Source organism: Leptodactylus fuscus, chromosome 3, assembly GCF_031893055.1.
Source record: "Leptodactylus fuscus isolate aLepFus1 chromosome 3, aLepFus1.hap2, whole genome shotgun sequence".
NCBI classification, from domain to species: domain Eukaryota; kingdom Metazoa; phylum Chordata; class Amphibia; order Anura; family Leptodactylidae; genus Leptodactylus; species Leptodactylus fuscus.
Window position 1 is genome coordinate 76,786,506 of NC_134267.1, and position 19,426 is coordinate 76,805,931.

The window sequence follows — 19,426 nt, forward strand, 5'->3', positions numbered from 1 at the left end:
CCCCCAGTGCCGTCCTCTCCATCTCTGCCCCCAGTGTCATGCCGCCCCCTCCTTCATCTGCCCTCAGTTTCATGTTCCACCTCTATGCGTACACAAATTACTTACCTTCTCCGACGACTCCGAGTCCTCGTTCCCCCGCCGTACTCTCTCTCCGAGGGCTAGTTCACACGTGAACTGCCCGCGTGGGTTTTGACACCGAGAGAGACGCGCCTCTCTCTGGTCAAAACCCGCCTGCCACGACCATCGCGGTCGCGGCTTTCCCCTCCGCTGTCGGCTCAAATGAATGAGCCGACATAGGAGGGTGCTCAACCCGCGCGGCTTCCGCCTGAAGATTTAAGACGCGATGTGACGTCACGTCTACATAGCAGCGAGTAGCCGCGAGAGTATTGCACCTCTGCGGCCCGCACAAAAGTCTCAAACTTTGTCTCCTAGAGACAAAGTTTGAGACTTTTGTGCGGGCCGCAGATATGCCTGTAAAGGGCCGCATGCGGCCCGCATGTTTGACATGCCTGGTCTACACCTTGATCTATTATTTTATAACTGTTTTGTGTGTGAATGTATGATTTTGTGTCCGTACAAAAAAAACGGTTTCCAGGCGGAGAGGCTGCATACGGACACCGGCGGTTACCTTTAAAAACCCATTCAAATCAATGGGTTTTAAAGCTGACCGCCGGCAAGCCGTCCCTTTGTCCAGTTTCCTGGGGTTCTTGACAGAAACCCCATGGCGTACAGCGGCGGTAGTGTGAACGCCCCCTTAGGGAATCTTAGGCCCCCCCTCCTCCTGATCACTTGGTGATCCCAGCAATCAGTTACTTTTCTTTGTCCCCAAATTGAATTTTCCTACTGACGACTTATTCTGATTGTATGTGACTTGTAGACATCCTAATCCCACACAGATCTTGTCTAGCAGCCCCCATGAGCAGTGGACAGAACTGCTGCTCAGACCCATGGGAGCGGTGCTGCACCCACGTTAGTCAGTGTCCGACCACAACAGGTCACGTACTGTGAATAGCTCATGTGAAGACGGACAACCCCTTTAATTAGAAGCTGATTATTAGCTATAGTATCCTGCAGAATCCGGCCGTGTGAATAATGCCATAGATCCATGGACCAGCAGTTGGCGGCTCTTTGCTGTGTGTGAGCAGTGGGATGAGGGCGGAGCCGGTGACTTTGGCTGTACATGGCGGGTGTCTCCAGGTGACGAATGCCTTTTGTGGCCACAATAATAAGACGCCACGCTGTGAGTTGTTCAGCCGACGGCGTGTAAATAACGAGTGAGACTAACGGCCACTTTGTGTGTCCTTTGTAGGTCCCGGCGGTGTCTCCGCAGAGCGGGAAGATGCATTGTAAAACCCTACGAAGCGAATACATGAAGCGCTTCAAAGACCCTCACTGGGAGGCTTATAGGAACTGCTATGAGGAGATGCTGAAGTACCGTCTGGGCAGGAGGCTGCTGGAGCACGCACACAATCCCTGGCTGTGGGATGGCTGGGAAGGAAGCTCCGGCTCCAGTAGTGGCCACTCCACACCACCTCCTAAGCAGTGTGAGCCACTGACTACAGCGCCCCAGAAGCCGGCACCCGCCGAAGAGGACACGGATGGCCCCGCCAAGCAGGCTGCCCCCATTGCAAGACAGAGCAGTGACAGTGATCCACACAGGCAAGGTACTCTGCTGCCACCATATGCTAATGGCATTAACCCTCTCCAGTCCCTGCCAGACTTTCACTTTGGTTCTTTGACTTCTTGTCTTCCACAAGCTGTTACTGTTCTATTTTTCAGCTCACAGAGCCGTATGAGTTTCTCTTTCTTTTTTTGGTGGGACAGATTGTACTTCATAATGGTACAATTTAATATTCCATGCAATGTACTGGGGGAAAAAAGTTTATATAAATATTAAAGGGATCCTATCATTTAGAAGGTATTTTTTCACTCTAACACATCGGAATAGCCTTAAGAAAGGCTATTCGTCTCCTACCTTTAGATGTCTTCTCTGGGCCGCCGTTCATTTTTACCAGTATGCAAATGAGTTCTCTTGCAGCACTGGGGGTGGGCCCCAGCGCTCAAACAGCACTGGGGGCGGGCCCCAGCGCTCAAACAGCACTGGGGGCATCCCCAATGCTGCCAGAGAACTCTCTCCAGCGCCGCTTCCATCTTCGTCAGGAGCATCCTCTTGTGTCTTCTCCTGGCGTAGGTGGTGAAACTTGTTGGCCTGGGCAGAGGCGACTGCACATGCTCGCGGCCACAAGAAAAATGGACGCTTACACAGTAAGTAAGCGTCCATTTTCTTGTGGACTGTTTTATACAGTAGGCAACCAGCGGTAATGTCGATGCCTGCACCAATCGGGGACATTAACCTTTATGGCGCCTCAGTCAAAGCTGACCAAGGTGCCATTTTCTCGGCAGTGTGTGGGCGCCGCCATTTTTCTTGTGATCGCTGGCACCCAGAGTAAGCTCCGGGGCCGGCGTCACGTTGGCATGACAGCCAGGAGCCTTGTGAAGGCTCCCTGGCCAGTCTGCAGTGCTTTTCTTTTGCAGGCTGCTCTATGCAGCTGCTGCCTTCATGCAGGGCAGGAGCGTAGCGATGTGCTGGCCTCTAACCCTCCCCGGCATCCGCCTTTCTATTACAGTGGATGCCGGGTCTGTATTGGTGGCCCCTTCCCCCCCAAGGTGTATAATATCCCCCCCCCCCCGGGCCAGTCCCCACCGACCGCATACCTGTACAGTTGCAGGCCGGCTCCTGCACGGCGATATCGCATGAGCCGACCTGTTCCGGTGACAGCCGGGAGCCTACTGAAGGCTCCCAGGCCTGTCACGGCTATATTAGTATTGCGGCTGGGTCTATGACCAGCCGTAATAGTAATATACAGAAAGTCCCATAGATAGCAATACAGTTGTATTGACGTCTATGGGAACTGCAATCAGATGACCAGGGCTGTGGAGTCGGTAAGCCACAGTTGCGACTCCGACTCTTGGATTTTATCAGACTCCGACTCCTTCATAAATGGCCAATTCGTAACAATAAATTTACTGTTGTAAACTATTAACATCGTGCTTATTCAGTTTCTCACCATCTTATAAGTAATCAGACCACTTAGAGCAAAAACTATATTTATTAGAATACAATTAGAATATAGCAAATAACTTTTTATGAACTTTTCTAAACTCTTGTAAGTAAATATGCAATAAACACTGTTATGCAGGTAATAAGAAGACATCTATAAATTTGTCCTCAGAAAAAGTATTGCCTCTGTCAGATCCTCCTTCATGGATGCCCTTAAATCTGATCTAATTATTTTGAGAGCAGAGAACAACCTCTCTACACTAACTTGGGTTGGTGGCAAAGCAGTAACCACTCGGGCAACATCTCGGACAATGTCAGGATACAGAGGAATCGCTTGTTGCACTGTTATTTTTGATGAATGGTCAAATTTCTCCATTTCTTTTAGTGCACACGAAAAATTCTGCTGAAATGTACTGGCTGTGTTCTTTGATGTGGATGACTCTTCTTCTATGCGGGAACGCTTTGCACGGTCCTTGTGATCCAAATATTTTTCGAAATTAAATTCTTCTTCAGTTGATGATGAGGGTGAAGATGTGGCAGGACGACCAAATTCTTCTTGTTCCTCCTGACTGTTCTGCAACCCTTTCATCCTTACTGCTATTTCAAGCAGAGCTTCTTTATCTTTAGTTAGCTGTTGATCATCTAGAAGAATCCGATGCATTGGGTCTACATAAACAGCTGCCAAAAGGACGTTATTTTGTAATAGGAGCTTCTCTCTCCGTTTCATTGATGTAGCAATGCCACTTGCAATTAACCCTCCTCTTTAGGACAGGCGAAACATCAGGTTCTTCCACTCCTTTTTTCCTAAAAACAATTGTACAAAATTATTGCCAGGTCGTACAACTGATATAGTGGTCAGTAATACTGTTATTATTCCTCATGTACTCACCGTTAACTGATGCAAAGCTGTTGAAAGTATAATACTTCTTACAATCTTCCTCTTCTGAGTAGCAGGCAGCTGTGAGATGCTTGGAAGACGCACACCTAGTAAACATCTAGTCTAGAGGAGGAGCTTTACTACTAAGAATTTGCAACACATTATCACTTTCAGTTTCATTTCATACATTGTAAGTAGGGGGGTTGGGGCAGCATGAGGTTAACCAAGTATAAGAATACATAAGGGCAGTGTAGAACAGTGACACACAAGAAGTAAGAAATGTCTCTATCTCCAGCAGAACTGCTTATCACTGTTGTTCATAGTTTGATAGAACATATATATTTGAGTAACATTTATAAAATTCATATGAAAATTCAATTATTTCTACCGACTCCGACTCCAACCAAAACTAACTCCGACAAAGCAGTTTTGCTGAAGCAATGTATTTAGGAAAAGTCTTACATCCACATTAACAAGCAGTATAGATAGGATCCTTGTGATGGGACAACCCCTTTAAAACGTTTTTTCAGCAGGTATTAGCAGGACTGAGTTGTATAGATGTGAATAAAGCTCTGTTGAGAGAGAATTGCTGTAATCTTCTTCAGGATGTCTGTTTAACTGATTCTTATTTATTCCTCTTCCTCCTCCCCCTCCATAGAATAGTAAGAACTTTAGCCGTCTTCATTAAAGACCGATTTTCTTTCACTGAACTGAGCAGTTTGCCAGGCAGGAGAGGAGCTGATATCAGCAGATTGGAGCATTTTCCTCAGATCATACAGGGAACTTTATAATAAATCTTTACCTGTTTATTTACAAAAAAATATTTTAACCCCTTCCCGACATGCGCCGTAATAGTACGGCGCGTGTCGGATCTGTAACTATGGCGACCGCCCGGGAGCCGGGCGGCCGTCATAGCCGCCGGGTGTCTACTGCTTTAAGCAGTAGACAACCGGCTCTAATGCCTCCGATCGGTCCCCGGACCGATTGGAGGCATTAACCCCTCCGGCGCTGCTGTCAAAGGCGCCGGAGGCGCCATCTTCCCGGCGGCGCATGGGCGCCGCCATTTTGGCAAGGATCGCCGGCTCCTGGAGCATGCTCCAGGGCCGACCCCCCGTTGCCATGACAGCCGGGAGCCTTGTTAAGGGCTCCCAGCCAGTCTGCAAATTCTCTCTTTTGCAGGCTGGTGTATACAGCCTGCAAAAGAGATGATGATTTTTTGCAATGCATTGCAATGCATTAGCATTGTAATGCATTGCATTAGTGATCAGACCCCCTGGGGTTCAACACCCCTAGGGGGTCTAATAAATGCAAAAAAAAAAAGTAAAAAAAAATATAAAAAAATATAAAAAGTATTAAAAGTTCAAATCACCCCCCTTTCCCTAGAACACATATAAAAGTAGTTAAAAACTGTGAAACATATACATGTTAGGTATCCCCGCGTCCGAAATCGCCCGCTCTACAAATCTATAAAAATATTTTTCCTGTTCGGTAAACGCCGTAGCAGGAAAAATAGTCAAAAGTGCCAAACCGCCGTTTTTTCACTGTTTTAATTCTGATAAAAATTTGAATAAAAAGTGATCAAAGCAATAACATTTCCCGAAAATGGTAGAACTAAAAAGTACACCCGGCCCCGCAAAAAAAGACGCCCTATGCATCCCCGTACACCTATGTATAAAAAAGTTACGGCCGTCGGAATATGGCGACTTTTAGAAAAAAAATTTTTTAACACCGTTTTGGAATTTTTTTTAGGGGTCAAAATGTAAATAAAACCATATAAATTTGGTATCCCTGGAACCGTACTGAAACACAGAATACAGGGGACATGTCATTTTGGCTGCACAGTGAACGCCGTAAAACCAAAGCCCGTAAGAAAGTCGCAGAAATGCATTTTTTCTTCAAATCCACCCCATTCTGAATTTTTTTTCCTGCTTCCCAGTACATTATATAGAATAATTAATGGTGGCATCATGAAGAAAAAATTGTCCCGCAAAAATTAAGACCTCATATGGCTCTGGGAGCGGAGAAATAAAAAAGTTATGGGGTTTAGAAGGAGGGGAGTCAAAAACGAAAAACGAAAATCAAAAAATGCCATCGGCGGGAAGGGGTTAAACAACATTTATTCTTTAAGTTCAACTCCCCTTCACCTCATAGGGAGCAAGCTGCAGTAACACTTTATTTCATGCATTTTACTGATGTAACAATAACTGCACATATACTTTGAGCAGATGCTCTACTACACCTTGGTTTCTGTGTGGTTAGGGCTACACAGAAGTTTGGCGTTGTGGCTTTAAATGGATTATGATAGGTTTAAATTGCCTTAAAAAACAATAATAGTGCTGTATAGAGACTTTTAATAGGAACATATTTATGCGGCAACTGATCAATGAAGCAATATAAAAGTAATCATCCTTTATGAATATGCAAATCAGCCTAGAAGTGCATTGTGGGTAGAAATGCTAAAGGAAAGACTTTAGGCAGCAATTTTAGAAGACATTCACACTTGTGACTGTCTGTAGGCAAATCAGGCTGCATCCCCAATGCATTTAAGGTTGATTTGCATGTCCATAAAAGGAAAATTATCTTTATACTTCTTCACCTGTTAGAGGACCCTACATGGCATTGGTTTGGAAAGCCTGACATACTCCCTTTAAGATTGCAATGCAGGGCTTCTAAAATTTCCACTAATGCCACTGAATCTGGTCATGCATTGATCCAGCAGATTTGGGTTGATGTTGCCTGTTTTGGTAACTTGTGGGTTGTAACAAGCTCAGAGAGCTTTGTAGCTCTTGCGTTTGCCATGTACCTGTTCATGGCCATTCCAAAAAAAGTGATTTACCGTTTCTTGAGTGCTGAAAATGATCCAATATGATAGTTTTGTATACTTTATATATTATGGCCATGAAACTCTTTTGCTGATTTGATATTCTTTGGATTGCAACAGAGAAAAAACAAGATGAGGAAATCCAAACCGAAGCAAATGAAAAATCTGCCGATCGCTCAAACCTGCTTCATAGCCACAGTGCATTATCCAAACAGGAAGCTCGAAAGATAGATGCAAGTCCACAGAAGATGAGCTTAACAAAAGAAATCCGGCACCCATTTGCTCTGTATGCTTCTGGTGAGAGAAAAAAAGACACAGGGAGCCAGAAAACCCACAACGTGTGCGCTCCGGCACAGGAAAATGAGGTAGAATTTTTTTTTTTTTGCTTGGTAGTTTGGAGAAAGTATACATGTGAGCTGTACGTCTGATGAACAGCATTCTGTCTGTTACTACATTTATATATTGAATTGATACTCAAGCATAATTTATATTTGGAGCATAATTTACTCGCTGTTTTTACTATGTCTCCCCCCACCATTTAAAGGGAGTCTGTCATTAACAAAAAAACCCGTTTTTAACTAAAGACATATAGGAATAGCCTTTATAAAGTCTATTCTACTCATACCTTTCTCTCTATTCATCTTGCCGCTGTTTGTACGAAAAAACGTTTCTTTTCATAAGCAAATTATGCTCAGGGAGCACGGGGGCAATCCCCCTGTGCTCCAAGCACACCAGCATCATCCCCTGCTCACCGCCACCTAGTGCACCCCAGTCACTGCCCTTTTCATCCTCTGGCCTTCCTTTCTTGCGTAGGCATCCAACACTGTTCTCTTCATGATGGAAATTCCACACATACGCAGTCGGCTCTGCCACTTCGGGTTCGGGCAGAGCCGACTGCGTATGCTCCGTCGGCTATTTTTCTGTGGCTTCTTACGCTTGTGTATCTGTATGTAACAGCAGAAACAACTTGTTGGTTTCTCCCCCATGCTTTTGCGTTACTCCCCCCCCCCCCCTTCCGTACACATGTTTCAGAAACATACAAAAAGAAATCCTGCAGAATAAAACAGTGGTTACAACATTCTTATGTTTATTTTTATTGTTTATTACTAGATTAAGTTCTCCTTTAAAGGTGTTATTTGGTTTCTAACATTGATGGCCTATCATTAGATACGCGAGTATCACATTGAAAGCAATAGGGAAAAAAGCCTCCCATTGATTTCAATGGGTAGCGCACGTATGGCGGCACCCATAGAAATCAATGGGATCTGGTTTTTACGCGCTCATTCTGAACAAATTTTACGTTCAGAATGAGCGGGGCGTAACTCCATGTGCAGGCTCCCTAAGGTGGTTTTTCCACATAATCTGGCCCTAAGTGCAGGACTCTTTACATTGGTTCTCCCTCTGTAAACTTTCCTTTGCAGCAAATTGCATTTATAAATGTTTGAAATCCCAAAACGTTGTATGCAAATTAGCCCATTTAATCGCTGTGGGTGGGGAGCAGTTTCAGTCTTTTCACACTCACATCTCCCTCCCAGACATTACAAGGGAGATGCCAGTAATTCCCAGGAGATATAACTAGCAAGAAAATTGTATGACTGAAACTGCTTCCTGCCCACCGTGACTTGTATATGACTTTTTATGCTTTCAAACTTTTATAATGTCACTTGGCTGCAGTAGAAAATTTACAAAGGGGAACCAATGGAAAGGGAATTATTTTCTTGTGCACATGATGGGTCAGTTTATGGTGGAAAAATCACTGACAGGTTCCCTTTTAAAGGGGTTTTCCCATGAAAGCAATTATCCCTTATGGATAGGATTTGGGATAACTTGCAGATCGTTGGGGTCTGACTGCAGAACGTGCTCTGCTCCAGTTTGACTACAAGCCTCCCGTTCTCCTGATCGCTTGTGGCCTGAGAGATCTTACCCCCTACCGATCTGCAAGCTATTCCCTAGCCTATCCTATTCTGCAATAATGTTTGATTAGAGGACCTGCTTAACAGATGCAACACCCCCCCCCCCCCCCAAAAAAAAAAAAAAAAAACAACAGATGGCCATCTGTTCACATAGAGAACAATGTAGAAAAAAAAACTCCATTTGTTTGTCTCATGGATGCAAAAGTATGCTACATTTTTGTGTTGTCCAAAAAAATGACACAAACAATTTTTTTTTGTTTTTTACAGTGATCTTAATGTAAACAGATACTCATTTCTTGACATCACTTTTTTGATATGATAAACTGTTCTGCTAAGGGGGCATTCACACTTGTGCTGCTGTCCACCCATCATGATTCTGCCAAAAATGCAGGAAAAGCTGCTTGGTGATGGCTTGCCGGAGGTCAGTTTAAAAACCCATTAATTTTAATGGGTTTTTAAAGCAAACCGCCGGTGTCCGTATGCAGCCTCTCCGCCTTGAAACCACTTTTTTTGCACAGACACAAAGTCGGACATGCAGGATTTTGTGTCTGTGCAAAAAAAGCATTGAATGCCCCCTAAGTGGATATAAAAAAGAAACCGGATGTGAATATACCATAACAAAATATTATTCTACTGGCATTACTATTCCCCTTGTGAGAGGGTTGAGTCCCTATACGGACAGACAGTGTCAGTGTGTCACACCCTCAATTATCAATTTAGTCATAAATTTTCAGGAGGAATAATAACAGAGGGTCATGTGACCGGCTCCATCCATCACTGCACACTGAAAGGAGAACTATTGCATGCTGATTGTAGTGTGTATTGGAATTCAGTGAAGATTTCTGATGGACAGTCTCTCCACCAGTAGCCATTATGGAATAGGATCACAGTACAATCAGAAGAGTAATAAGCTAGTAATAAGAGGACGGCACCTATGGATAGGCCATCAATATATGATTAGAGGATTTCCGACAACTAGGACCCTCACCGATTAGCTCTTTGAAGAGATGACATCATCTGGGTTACCACTGCAGCTACTTCACTGAATACCAAGCACAATGCTCTGCATTACATATAGGCTGTCTTTGGTATTACAGCTTAGCTCCGTTCACTAAAATGTGACCGATGATTCAAACAACTGATCTGTGGGAATATCTGGTGTTGGACGCCACTCTTCAGATATTGATGACTTATCCTAAGGATATGCCAGCTGTATTTCTGTGCCAGAAAACTCTCTTCAAAAATGGACTTTTAACTAATAAGAATTCCAGTGATGAGACACAAAGTGATAAGACTCAAATTCCCTATCCGCAACGTGGGGACTTAAGCCTAAAGAGGTTTTCCACCCTGAAATTGATCTGTGAGGGTCCAACATCCGGATTCCACACAGACCAGTTGTTCTGGAAGCCTCTAGGTACTGGAAGCTTTTGCAGTACATGGAGAGTATGTGCAGGATGCTCCTATTCAAGTACAAGGAGCGACACTGCAGTTCCCCGGATCCACCGCTATACAGTAGATGGGGTTGCAGCTGAAGATGGGTCATCAGTATGAAAGATTCATTTGCAACTGGAAAACCCCTTTAAATGTTGCAGCATGTATTCTTTATGGGGGATATCTGTGTGAATGGTGTCTTCCAGTCTTTCCAGCAGTTGAAGGATAAGTATGGTCTTCCTAACACGTTTCACCTGCCTTGCCTCCAGCTCCGCCATGCCATACAGTCTCAGTTTCCTGGGACTAAATTTTGTGAGAATCCCTTTACACTCCCACGCTACTTGTTGGAGCCCCCGGGGGGTGGGGCCATTTCCATTATATATAGGGATCTTTTGTCCACAAGCTTTAAGAGGTCTCCCATTCCACCTAGGTCTCGCTGGAAGAGGGATGTGGGACGTTTAACGAGGATTAGGACTTATCGGTTGAGACTCCAAAGCTCGCATCTCCTAACCTGGGGGACCGGATGTCTTAGATATATATTCTGCACCGTGCTTATATGAGCACTGCTCAGGTCAACAGGTTCCGGTCTGGTTTTCGGGACCTTTGCCTCAAATGCGAGGAGTCCCCAGGTACATTCTATCATCTTCTTTGGTCCTGCCCTATGGTACGGGGTTTCTGGAGCAGGTCAGAAAATTCTTGCATGCCAGATAACCCTAAACTATGCCCCCCTATATGGATCCAGAGCGTTTCTGTTCTACCGCAGAGAGAATGTTTCTTAATGAATCCCTGCATTGTGCTCGTAAGACTGTGGCCTGCCGTTGGATGTCCTCCTGCCCTCCAGTACTGCATGACTGGATCAGATCTGTGAATGTCTCTTTGCCGCTTAAAAACTGGATATTTAACCTTTTCGCTGCCAAGGGTCTCTGGTAATTTTGCACCTCCAGTAGCCAGAGCAATTTTCACAGTTTTGAGATGAACAAATCAAAGCTAAATTGCAGCACTAAAAAATCCAACCCCCCCCATACCTATATATTTTCTTAAAGTAGACACCCGCAGCATTGTCAGAATGCCACTTGGTACTGTATACGAACAGGCACCTTCATGCAATTTTGATTTAAAGTGAATGTTTTATGAAAAAATGCAAATAAATGTATATTAGTTGTTAAAAGTGGAAACCAAACAAAAAATTAAATGCACCAAACCTCCTAAAAATAAGAATTCAACATGTGCAGAGTTCATACAACATGTGCAGAGTTCATACAACCCCTAAACCCTATATATTTTTTGAAAGTAGACAACCTGAAGATTACAATTATCTTAATGGGTCATCGATAGCCACATCCACCTTCATGCAACTTTGCGACCAACACAAATAATTTTTTGAAAAAATACGCTAAAACACATATTTGCACCTAAAACTCATGTTCAATCTCACATTCATATACAAAATACTTTTAAAATAATAGCTTATGGTGTATACAATGTGTAAATATACTATATGTACCGCAAACATCAACTACAAGAGCTCAGACTCCCTAAAACACGAATACAGAAGACAAGCAGGATTTTGCTGTTGTTCACTAATATGTTAAAAAACTATACTGCACCTACCAAACTGTGACTGTGATACCAAAATCTAACTTTTTTCAGAGTACACAGCATACCGTATATAAAAACACAATTTAATAGTTTATATATACAACCACCTTCATTCAACTTTGCGGCAAACAGAGATTGCTAGCAAAAATTGCACAAAAATTCAAATTTGCCACTAAAGTGCGGCTCAAGCAATCCCTTTCTGCAAACATAATGTACTGTACATAAAACTGCAATATGTGAGGAGTTCATAAATACCACACATGTATATATTTACAGGGGTGGGTGTTAAAGAATCGCCAAAATCGCAAAAATGCGCCATCCCATTTTGCGCATGCAAATTAAATAGGACTTTACATAAAAATGTTATTTTCCATCCCCCTATAAAATTTTTAGCAATCTATACGTTCATTTCTAGTGATAATTGTTATTACTATTATTTTAGTGTGTAACGGATATCACTAGAGACGTATTTTACTGTAGAAAGCTCCGGTATAGACAGGACAGGGATTGAGTGAAATGTAAACTTTATTTGCGACTTTATGTATATGTTGTGTAAGTGTTTGGTGCGACTTTTTTTTTTTGGTGTTGCGACCTGGACAATGGTAAATGCCTGGGTCACAGCGCCAATAAACTTCCTGGTTATGTTCAGGAGGTATAACATAAGAATACCCCACTAGTAAAGCTCGGGGGGGAATTACATTATACCTGTATGTAACAATCAGAGACAAATGTATAGTATACGCTCTGATTGGCAGGAGAAGGGTTAATAGGGACAATAGAGTCCCTGCCACCCCCCTCCTGCTGTCACATACAAGTTATGCAGAGAGAGAAAGATCGTTTCTGCGTGTCTCTCTCTCTCTGCTGGGCTGCTCCGTGTCCCTCTCCCTTTCCTGTTAAAGTTTGCAAATTGCTTGCTTAGACAGGAGGGGGGGGACACTTTGGAGCTCTATATCTTTGGACTGCATCAACATATCTTGATGCTTTCAATTGCATTTTAAAGAGGAGAATCTCATCTTTTAAATACCAGGAACTTGATGATTAGACTTACAATTTTGGAGCGATTCACTGTTGAAACGCTGTCGGGAATTGAGATCTGCAGTTGGATCTCAATGACAAATAGTGTTTTCAACAGTGAATGGCTCCAAGACTGTAAGTAAAATCATCAAGTCCTTGGTATCATTTTAAAGATGAGATTCTCTTCTTTAAAATGCATTTTAAAGCATCAAGATATGTTGATGCAGTCCAGAGATATTGGCATTAGTAGGGAGGACGTAGTAACTACGTCCTTGGCTACTGAACTGCCACCTTGGGAGCACGTATAGCTACGTGCCTGGCAGTGAAAGGGTTAAGCATAGGGATAAGGAGTCTAAGTTCCACAGTGTCTGGGATAAATGGATAGCTTCCCCCCATATCCTGTCTCAGCCTAGCACGGACTATGACTGAATACTTTGTGCTTATCCCACGGTCCTGTTTGGATGGGTATGAGTGTATGCGCATGTTGGTGTGGAGTTCCTGGGGGGGGTGGGGTAGTCCTGTGGGGGGGAAGGGGTGCCGCAACAGTTGTTTATGGTTTACTGTGTACTATTTTCCTTTTCATGAGGAATTCTTACATGATCTTTATTTAGAACTAGTAGAATACCTGTGGCTTCACTCGCGTAAAATGTTAAATTGTTGGTTATGCTGGCTAAAGTAAAATTTTCAGTGTCACACTGTAATTGACATTTTCAGAGCTACAGTAAATCTTTTTTTCTACTTAACCACTTCAGTACCGGGCCAATTTGTGGTCCAGGACCAGATACATTTTAGGTTTATTATGTATGTGCGGTTTTGAGGTCTGTAAAATTTTTCTCGTATGTCTTAGTCAACTAATTTTTGAGTCTTTTTTTCGGGACACATAGGGCTTTATTTTTATGTTATTTTTATTTTCAAATGTGTTTTAATTTTTTTTATATCCAGGAAAATATAAACAAAATAGGAGGGAAATTGTGTCTGGTTTTCAATTTATAATTTTTTTTTTAATTTAATAACACAAAGTGTCACTGAAAAACTTTATAATATAGTTTTTCCTCTCTGTTACGGTAATTTTTATTTTGTACGGTGTCATCAGGGGTGGGGCTATAACCTTTAACCCCTTCCCGACATGCGCCATAATAGTACGGCGCGTGTCGGGTCTGTAACTATGGCGACCGCCCGGGAGCCGGGCGGCCGTCATAGCCGCCGGGTGTCTACTGCTTTAAGCAGTAGACAACCGGCTCTAATGCCTCCGATCGGTCCCCGGACCGATCGGAGGCATTAACCCCTCCGGCGCTGCTGTCAAAGGCGCCGGAGGCGCCATCTTCCCGGCGGCGCATGGGCGCCGCCATTTTGGCAGGGATCGCCGGCTCCTGGAGCATGCTCCAGGGCCGACCCCCCGTTGCCATGACAGCCGGGAGCCTTGTTAAGGGCTCCCAGCCAGTCTGCAAATTCTCTCTTTTGCAGGCTGGTGTATACAGCCTGCAAAAGAGATGATGATTTTTTGCAATGCATTGAAATGCATTAGCATTGTAATGCATTGCATTAGTGATCAGACCCCCTGGGGTTCAACACCCCTAGGGGGTCTAATAAATGCAAAAAAAAATAAAAAAAAAAAGTAAAAAAAAATATAAAAAGTATTAAAAGTTCAAATCACCCCCCTTTCCCTAGAACAAATATAAAAGTAGTTAAAAACTGTGAAACATATACATGTTAGGTATCCCCGCGTCCGAAATCGCCCACTCTACAAATCTATAAAAATATTTTTCCTGTTCGGTAAACGCCGTAGCAGGAAAAATAGTCAAAAGTGCCAAACCGCCGTTTTTTCACTGTTTTAATTCTGATAAAAATTTGAATAAAAAGTGATCAAAGCAATAACATTTCCCGAAAATGGTAGAACTAAAAAGTACACCCGGCCCCGCAAAAAAAGACGCCCTATGCATCCCCGTACACCTATGTATAAAAAAGTTACGGCCGTTGGAATATGGCGACTTTTAGAAAAAACATTTTTTAACACCGTTTTGGAATTTTTTTTAGGGGTCAAAATGTAAATAAAACCATATAAATCTGGTATCCCTGGAACCGTACCGAAACACAGAATACAGGGGACATGTCATTTTGGCTGCACAGTGAACGCCGTAAAACCAAAGCCCGTAAGAAAGTCGCAGAAATGCATTTTTTCTTCAAATCCACCCCATTCTGAATTTTTTTCCTGCTTCCCAGTACATTATATAGAATAATTAATGGTGGCATCATGAAGAAAAAATTGTCCCGCAAAAATTAAGACCTCATATGACTCTGGGAGCGGAGAAATAAAAAAGTTATGGGGTTTAGAAGGAGGGGAGTCAAAAACGAAAAACGAAAATCAAAAAATGCCATCGGCGGGAAGGGGTTAATAACGGCGTTTTATTAGCGTATTATTTATTTATTTTTTATTTTATTTACTTTTTAAAAAAACTTTTTTATTATAATTTTTTTTTTTTTTTTTTTTTTCCAGATTGTGTCCCCATAAGGTGATAAGAGACCTTTGGGACATCTGATCACTTTTTTTTGTACTTGAGGCTGATTTCTCCTATAACTAGGGCTGGTACATTTAACCTCAGTTACAGGAGAAATACAGACTCCTGCACACTGTATACAGAGCTGATCTGGGGTCCTGTAGGACCCAGCAGCTCTGGCAGGACACTGCTCCCGGCAGATCACGTGTCTGCCGGGTCAGAGGGCAGCTGAATTATGGCAGCGTCCATAGCCGTGTATACAGCACTCATTGAGCGCTGTATACACAGCGATCGAGATAGCAGAGGAGGTAATAAATCTTCCCTGCTATCTCTCTCGGAGCTCCGGCTGAAGTTACAGCCGGCTCCTAGTGAAAGCAGCTACACGATCTCCGTGCAGCTGCTGTGTTCTGATGGACGTACAGGTACGTCCTGTCAGAACTAGGCAACCACTTCCCGGACGTATATAGTCTATGGGCGGTCCGGAAGTGGTTAAACATACCTCCCAACTTTTGAAGAACAGAAAGAGGGATAAAATATATGGCTATGTGCGCAATGGCAAACTTAGGTCCACCCACTTTTATGTTGGCCCCACCCTTTATCATTCATTTTTCATGTGCCCCCACACAGTATAATTCTCCTACAGTCAACCGTAAATTATATGCCCCCCCTCCATCTCTCACCCAGTTTCATGCCCCCCTCCATCTCTTCCCATAGTTTTATTTCCCTCCATCCATCTCTGCCCACAGTTTCATGTCCCCCCCTCCATCTCTGCCCACAGTTTCATGTCTCCCCATCTCTGCCCCAGTTTCATGCCCCCCCTCCATCTCTGCCCTAGTATCATGCCCCCCTCCATCTCTACCCCAGTTTCATGTCTCCCCTATATCTCTGCCCCCAGTTCCATGTCCCCTCCTCCTTCATTTGCTCCTAGTTTCATGGGCCCCCTTCATTATATTCTCCCTCAATGTTTAACACAAAGCAACACTGATACTCACCTTTCCCTTGCTATCCGCAGTCTCACTTACAGAGTTGTAGGCGTGATGTGAGTGACTTTATCACATCACGCCTACACATCCAGGAGCCAGATCGCAGTGTTAAAGGAGCTGAGCTGTGATAGCTCCTGCTTTACTCACCTATATATTCAACTCCGGACGCAGATGAGATAAAACCGGGACTGTGGGACAGGACCCCGAATCCGGGAATGTCCTGCAGAATCCAGGACTGTTGGGAGGTATGCTTAAAATTTTTATTATTTTGGCATTTTACTAATTTTGGTTGCATCAAGGGAAGCTATCGCCCAATCCTCAGAAGAGACCGAGCCAATCTGGGTCACCACCTGGACGCTTCGCAAATTGTCAGACATGGACTTACCTGGCATAAAACCTGCCTGATCCGGATGGACCAAATCTAGGATCACCGAGTTAAGTCAACATTTTAGTCAGTAATTTATAGTCAACATTCAACAAACTTATAGGCCTGGCATTTTACTAATTTAAACAATTTTTTTTTCATTTCAACATTTTTATTGATTTTACATATTCAATATATATTATGTAGTATAAATTATTAGTTATTTTTAAGCTATTTTTGATCAAAAATAAAAATTTATGCACCTTACACAAACATCTAAAATATTTACACCCAATTAACAACATAATGCACTCCCCCCCCCCCCTCCAGTGTAATCTATAAGTTGTTCACAGACAAAAAAGTAAAATTGGTTTACAGTTAAATAATAGAGATGAGTGAATAGTATTCGACGAATAGTTTTGAATATCTCACTCCTATAGTAATGCATGTAAGCGGCCGAACACTAAGGGGTTAAGCACCGCCCGCTAACACGCATTACTATGGAGCAAGGTATTCGAATCTACTATTCGAATCAACACTATTAAATAACTATTCTAATGCTTCAGTGATGAAAGCTCCCTGTATAGTAAGCAATAATGACAATCTAAGGGTGAATTCACACTGAGTAAACGCTAGCTTATTCTGAACATAAAACACGTTCAGAATAAGCGGCGTCTAAAGCAGCTCCATTCATTTCTATGGGAGCGGGGATACGAGCGCTCCCCATAGAAATGAATGGGCTGCTTCTTTCACTCCGTGCAGTCCCATTGAAGTGAATGGGGAGTGCCGGCGTATACGGCTAGCTCTGCTCATGCCGGAGCGTACACGCCGGCACTCCCCATTCACTTCAATGGGACTGCACGGAGTGAAAGAAGCAGCCCATTCATTTCTATGGGGAGCGCTCGTATCCCCGCTCCCATAGAAATGAATGGAGCTGCTTTAGACGCCGCTTATTCTGAACGTGTTTTACGTTCAGAATAAGCTAGCGTTTACTCAGTGTGAAAGCACCCTTACTATCAGGCTGTTTTCGCCTGATCAATATTGCTGCTCATGGCTGCTTGCACACTACAGTAACACTACAGTCTCCGGGCCGTGGTTTCTACATCTCCATAGACTTCTATGGAGCCTGCAAAATTAACAGCTTTGTGCACAAAGTCTATGGAACTGCTAAATCCATGGTCCGGAGCTCCATGATAAACACTATAGTGTGCAAGCAACCAGTAATGATACCAGACGTGTTTTTTCAGTGCGTGTGTACGCGTGTGATCCGTGTATATGTATGCGTGTGTGTGCTCACATACATGTGATCCATGTGTCTGTATGCATGTGTGCATGCACGTGTGTAGTCCGTGTATATGTATGTATGCATGTGTGTGTGAGCACGTGCATGTATTTGTGTGTGAACGCGTGTGATCCATGTGTATGTATGCGTGTGTACATGTACATGTGTGGTACGTGTTAGTGCACATGTGATCCATGTGTTTGTGCATGTGCAGTGCTAGTGTCCATACGTGCGGTAGTTGTGTGTGAGTACGCATGTGCTTTGTTCGTCCGTGTGCATAAGTGTGCATTCATCTGAGTGTGTTTGCATGCGTTTGTGGTACGTGCGTGTGATATTTATGTGGTGGTGGTGTGGTATTTGCGGGGTGGTGGTTGTGTGTGTGTGTCTAGAGTGGTCTGGTGTTTGTGTGGTGTGTTGTGGTATTTGTGTGGTGTCGTGCTTGTGGGTTGGTGCATGTGTGCTGTTTGTGTAATGTTTATATGGTGTTTGTGTGAGGTGGTGCGGCCCCTTTAGCAGCGACTCTTTGATGCCATCGCTATAATCTGTCCCTGTCACTCACAACAGTTTCTTTCCCCTCCCCTCTTTTCGCCCCAATCTCATGACAGGGGGATGCTAGAGAGATGTAACGTGCGCAGTATTCTGCTCCTGTGGGTGGAGAGGGGGCGTGCCAAATTTCACCCCAAATCGGGCGAGAACAGTGGATCTGTATAGAGCGGACTACTACAGATTTTTAGTGATAGATAGATAGATAGAGATATTTGGGCATTGCCTGGGCTGGTTTTGTCCATTACTTGTTACTTTCTCTTGTTTGTTTTTCTCTCTGTGTAGCCAGTTGGACTTTAAGCCCAGACTATTCTTTCTGGACATTTGACACCAGTCTCTCCTGGGGTCTGGCTTTTGTATCAGTTTCCAATCTGTGTTGTATTGGGCAGACCTCGTCTATTTGGGGCCCTGCAAAGTCACCTATTTTTTGATGTCTTACACCCTTTCTTTGGTCCTTTAATAACATTTTCTTGATTTACAAAATGTTGCAGCATGTGTACTGCTGAGCACTGCACTCTGAGTCCTATACAGATTGAATTAATGGAGCAGCCTACATGTGCAAATGTCTCTACATTCATTGAGGGAAATCCTTTCCATGATTATTGGTGGTCCCTGCTGTGGCCTGTTAATCAGCTGATCGTTGGTGCTGCCAGGAGTCAGACCCCCACCAATCTGTTATTGATACTCTAACCTAAGTATAGTTAGTTCACCAGTATAAAAGTCCCAGAAAACCCCTTAATAGGAGAGTTCTTATGGGATATAAGCATGTTCTTATCATAATTACAACTTTGAGAACTTCATCATTCTTTCTTTTTAAGATCCATGAATCTGCACTGAGAGCAAAGAACAGACGGCAGAAAGAGAAGAGGAAGCAAATGCTGCACAAACAGAGAGCCCGCTCTGCAGATGCTGAAAGGATCTTAAGAAGAAAACCTTCCCCAGTAGATAATCCCTGGATGACTGAGTACATGAGATGCTATTCAGCCAGAGCTCGCTAATGGTCCAATTGTCTCCACATTGGCTGATTCCTCAGCTAGCCTTGC

The 19,426-nt window shown here is 43.5% G+C and overlaps 1 protein-coding gene across 1 annotated transcript; it reads left to right on the plus strand.

Moving 5' to 3' along the window:
* Positions 1–1,323: 1,323 nt before the first annotated feature.
* On the plus strand, positions 1,324–19,426 carry CCSAP (centriole, cilia and spindle associated protein). The gene is made up of 3 exons (XM_075267818.1): positions 1,324–1,664; positions 6,880–7,124; positions 19,202–19,426. Exons 1-3 carry the CDS (start codon positions 1,340–1,342, stop codon positions 19,379–19,381), a joined length of 750 nt encoding a protein of 249 aa, XP_075123919.1. The 5' UTR covers positions 1,324–1,339; the 3' UTR covers positions 19,382–19,426.

Excerpts from the sequence above, each read along its gene's own strand:
- CCSAP (XM_075267818.1), top strand. The coding sequence starts at position 1,340 with ATGCATTGTAAAACCCTACGAAGCGAATACATGAAGCGCTTCAAAGAC. Across the intron at positions 1,665-6,879 it reads CAGTGATCCACACAGGCAAG|AGAAAAAACAAGATGAGGAA; the intron begins GTACTCTGCTGC and ends GGATTGCAACAG. Across the intron at positions 7,125-19,201 it reads CTCCGGCACAGGAAAATGAG|ATCCATGAATCTGCACTGAG; the intron begins GTAGAATTTTTT and ends TTTCTTTTTAAG.